This window comes from Rhamphochromis longiceps, linkage group LG3 (genome assembly GCF_057381845.1).
Source record: "Rhamphochromis longiceps isolate RC_006_pf linkage group LG3, R_longiceps_female_GT1.1, whole genome shotgun sequence".
In the NCBI taxonomy this organism is placed as follows: domain Eukaryota; kingdom Metazoa; phylum Chordata; class Actinopteri; order Cichliformes; family Cichlidae; genus Rhamphochromis; species Rhamphochromis longiceps.
This window is the reverse complement of record NC_140559.1, coordinates 27500425-27505298: the sequence shown is the minus strand read 5'-3', so window position 1 is coordinate 27505298 and position 4874 is coordinate 27500425. Positions and strand designations below refer to the sequence as shown.

Below are 4874 nucleotides of genomic sequence, written 5' to 3'. Positions count from 1 at the left end.
AATGGGTGGATGACTGGTTGTGTAAAGCGCTTTGGGGTCCTTAGGGAGCTATACAAATACAGGCAATTTATCCTTTTCAGGGTCGCAGGGGGTGCTGGAGCCTATCCCAGCTGTATAGGTGTACACTAAAAATTACTTACTTCATGTTGTGCTTTGAATATAGTAGAGCTATAGCTGTAACATGGAGCAACAGACCACCAGTTTCTTTCAATGCTTTAGTGTTTTAATTTACATAAGAATATGAAATACAGTCCACTTTCCAAAACAAATGTGTACATTGTGTGAAAGCATTCTTTTATTTTTAAAGACTTTTCAAACATAAAATCCTTCTGCAGCTGTGTTGTTTGATTCCTTATGCTGTAGCAACAGAACAGAAATACCAAGAAAGACTCAATAGCTGAAAAACACGTCAGTGTTTTTACTGATGAAGTGTAGGTTTGCATTAGTGATGAGATCACATGATAAGGCTACCACAGATAGATGGGAGCTTAGTCTCACACTTCATGTCATCCAAGCATCCTGCCTTTCCTTCTGCAAAAAACACAGAAAAAATAAAACAGGAATTGGTCTCAAACAGTGACACTATGACTCAACGATCCTCTTTCATCAAAATTTATAAAATGTAACAAAAACTTTCTGAAATGAGGGGACAATTTTTAGCAAAAAAATGAGTGTAGCTAGTTGCTAAGACACAACTAAATACAATATTTGTCAACTTATTTTAATTAATTACATTTGGCTATATCATCATTGATGCATGTGTACCCAGTTAAAAGCAGAGGACAGTTCTGTGGATTCAGAGGAATATGCATCAGTGTTCACCAGCTACATCAGCACATGCATTGACAATATTGTCATGCTACAAAACGTATCCAAACCAGAAGCCACGGTTGAACTGTACATGCCATGCTACATGCATGCTCCGCTGCATTCGCCTCTAGTGATGCAGATAGAAACAAAAAGGCCAGCTATGATCTGCGTAGATACATCATGGAAACCAAGAGGCAGTACAGACTGAAGCTGGAAGGATACTACAACAACAGGAAGGCTTTCCAGCGTGTCATTAAAAAGGCACACTTCATCAGTAGAAAACTGGCAGACGCTACAGGAGTGTGAAAGCAACGACAACCCGACTAAAGAACAGCTTCTATCCACAGTCTACTGAATCACTGACTAGTTGTTGTTGATTATCTTTGACCTGAAAAATTGCTATTTTGTACATACACAATCAATACAATACAACTTCATACAATATAAACATGTTAATATTGCATACTCTGTAAATATCACCACTGTGACAGTGTTGCAACTACTTGCACTTTATTCTAAATTCCGTCTACACCCACAGATAAGCTACAAAGCTCTTGTTTTACTTTATTATCTTCTGTGCTATACGCTCAGAGTTAAGTTTACTCTTTATTTTAGTTAGTTGATTATTTAGTTGTGTGAAGGGAACCTGCAAAGTAAGAATTTCATTGCTCTGCATCACCACTTGTGTTTTGCAGTGTATATGACAATAAACTTCTTGAATCTAGCAGTTTTTTTTTCTTTTTTTTGATGGGGGTTGGGGGGTAGACTTACCACCAAAAGTTATCTGCAAACAGTGGTGCTTATGTTTAGCTTCCTGTCCTCTGCAAAACTCAGCAAAAGCAGGCACGCCCATATAATCACTCCAGGACCAGGAAGGATTCTGTTAAAGCAAAATTTTAAAAAAGTTGCTAATTCATATTAATTAAAAATGCAATTGTTTCATAAACTGCTAGACACCATGCTATTTACCGCTGGAGTATTATGGCCTCCAACCCAAAACTGTCCATAGCCACGTCCAGCATGTTGCACCTCCTTTTGAATCTCGGAAGCTTGACTGGCACTATACACAGATGCAAGCTGTCCTCCACAAGACTGACAGTTTCTCTACAGCGTAGACAAACAGACAGAATTAAGTGACCAAGAAATTTTACATCATTAATGTACTCCAAGCTTTCATAGTATACTTAGTGTAAAAATCAATATCTTTGTTACTTGAGCCTCAGCCCAGGTCATGTATCTTGGAACAAAGAGGAGGCACTGTTGACTGTGCATACTCCATCCATCAGGGCAAGATGGAACCCAGCCACCAAAAGGGTCCTCTGAGGACAAATGGACAAGAAATGTTGATATTGAGCTGCCAGTGAATAGTTAATCTGTTGTCACTCTTCATTTTTTTTTGGCTTTTACGGGAAAAACTAAAATAAATAAATATTGTTATATTGCATCTGTTGTAAATGGTTTCATTCACCAAATGTCTGCATCTGCATGGGCTGAAAATGTTTTTGGTTGCAGTTACTAATGTAGAGCATGTGCTGTTCTAATTTTTTACAGGTGGATCATCGAGATATTCATCCTAAAATAACCATCTTACATTCACCTGGTACAGGAGGAGCATCTGTCAAGGGTATATTACTGTAAACTGGAACAGTTGCAGGGACAGCTTCAGCCACAGACAAGAAATAAAGAAGAGAGTTAACACAGTATCATAAATTCAGTACCACAAAGATAAAATGCTCATGAACAATTAACACTTAAAAAAATCAGACTGATTGAAACATCTAAAATCTGCTATTCTTCAATCACGTTTTGTATGTAAAATCTAAAAATATCTACACATTTGCCTTTAAATACTCACAAGAAACTTGGGCAAGAGCCATCATGGTACACACAAGCAGAGGCACAGTAAGCGCCTTCATCACGGAGCCTTAACCTCTGATAAAGACCTAAAGGGGTTTCATTTGCATTGGGTTTACAAACCAGTGGTGAGAACATTCATTTTAATGAAAAGAAAAAAACTTTTGCAATGTTACCTTCTGTTCTTCTTTCTTGGTCTCAGTCTGCGGATCCTGTGTGGGGAGCTGAAGACTGCTGGTCTTAAATATGCCTATTCACAGGGGGGGAAACAAGAAAAGAGGTCATACATACTCATAACACACAAAGAAAGAAAAGCAAATATAAATTTAGCATGAAAAATGAACCGGGGCTTTTACTGGCACATAAACGCCCTTATCCTGTGTCAATGAACTGCCGGAGGATCACCTGATTTTTCTCCAGCACAAGCAAAGTTCAGTTTATAATGTTCATGTTTATTCAAGGATTTATCAGTAAAGAAATGTGATAGATTTGTGTTTGAATATGAGACATGACCCAGCACCAGCCCTACCATCCACAAAGAGGCTTTATTATTTAATCCTGTGATGTCTGTAACTCTTTGTTAAAAAATCAGCAGTTAGACACCCTGCATGTCTGTTTACTTTATCTTTGAACCTTTTCCTCCAACTCCATTCTTTTCTCCCTCTTTTCTATTTCTACCCTGTCTTTCGCTAGTCTGGCTTATTATTGCAATCAACCAGAAAACCACTCTGATAACAGTGCACATCAAAAACAAACTATGAGCATGTACTGTGTATTTCTCTCCTCTGTGAATTACACACAATATGTTTGTAGCCAATGCTTATAATAACAGACGTCACAGTCATGACTTGTGTGTTTATGGTCCCCGTGTTGCATAAACTGTACTTGACAGCTTTTCTGAGTACCCTGTGTCACCCTACCCAGAAAAACTTCTCCACCCATATTTGCATATCCAGTATTTGATATGAGGGTGTCTGTTGGTCAGTGTAGCAGCATGCAGCAACAGTGCCAAACAGCATTATAGTAAACAGTAAACCCTCAAAACTGCAGATGATCTTTGGCGGAATGATTTTAAAAAGTTTATTTAATTGTTTCGAGGTTTAATTCACCGTGTTGGTTAAAGTTGATTTTTAGAAATAACATCTGACGATTACTCCCATTAAAATATAATCTCTTAGAGTAGAGTTATCTGCTGTGAAAAGCAGCTCCTTACCTTGCATTATCAAAAATAAACATGTCTTTGCCTTTAGGTTGTGAACACAGATTAGGTTCAGCAGAATATGTGTAACCTCCAAGCTGACACATTTGGAAATCATTTAAATAAATTGAACCAGAGAGTAAAACTTGTAAAATAAATGACCTTGAGGATGCTACTATTTACAACAGATGTGTATACACAAATATTTATTTATTTTAGAACATCCTGTTCCCAGTCGCTCCAGCACCAGGTTTCTTTTTCTGTTCTTCGAAACACAAGCAGAGGAACTCTGTCACTGCCACGTATTACTGGAGCAAACACAGCATCTCACATCTTCACTCTCTATCCCACACACACAGTAAGTGCAGAATGATTAAAGACCCCAGTTGTGTGTGTATAACCTGGAAATAACTAATTTTCAGTTCAAACATGCAATATTCTTATACACAGTCTTCAAATCTTAATGGATATGTATGAACATAGGGTTATATATGCTTCTAAAAGTATGTACTTTTTAGTACATATCAGTATGTGTTTATATATTGTATTTTTATTGTATTTATGTCAGTAAATGTCAGTGTTAAATGTTAGCTAGATGTCAGTAAAGTGCAGATAACAGGTCAGATTTCTTAGCCCTCCAGATTAAAAGTGTAAAGTCCTAGTTATAGGACATATGTGTTTTAATCAGCCAAGAGACACAAAAACAGTGCTGTGTGATACTACAGATTTTAGTGTTGATCTGATACCAAGAAAATACAGAGGCAGTATTGTTGATGCCAGTACCAATACTGATACTCCAAAAAAAAAGGCAGCTTGTACAGGAGAGCACTGTGTCATGATTTTTATTTCTATTTGGAAATTATGAACGGATTTTAATGGCCACTAAAATCCTTAATTTTGAATTACAAGCTTCCAGGCAAACATGGTCTGGTAGTTTGTGGCTGTGGTAGGAACATTGTTGAGCATCTGTGAGTAATGATGTCACTAGAGGGAAGCAACAACCGCCTGCTCT

The 4874-nt window shown here is 37.5% G+C and overlaps 1 protein-coding gene across 1 annotated transcript; it reads right to left on the bottom strand.

Moving 5' to 3' along the window:
- Positions 1-213: 213 nt before the first annotated feature.
- LOC146673760 (type-2 ice-structuring protein-like) lies at positions 214-2944 on the bottom strand. Its single transcript, XM_085402325.1, has 7 exons — positions 2841-2944; positions 2666-2753; positions 2408-2470; positions 2023-2129; positions 1780-1914; positions 1582-1690; positions 214-531 (listed from the first exon to the last, which is right to left on the bottom strand). The coding sequence occupies exons 2-7, from the start codon at positions 2724-2726 to the stop codon at positions 455-457; spliced, it is 552 nt and encodes a 183-aa protein (XP_085258451.1). The 5' UTR covers positions 2727-2753; positions 2841-2944; the 3' UTR covers positions 214-454.
- Between the last annotated feature and the right edge of the window lie 1930 nt (positions 2945-4874).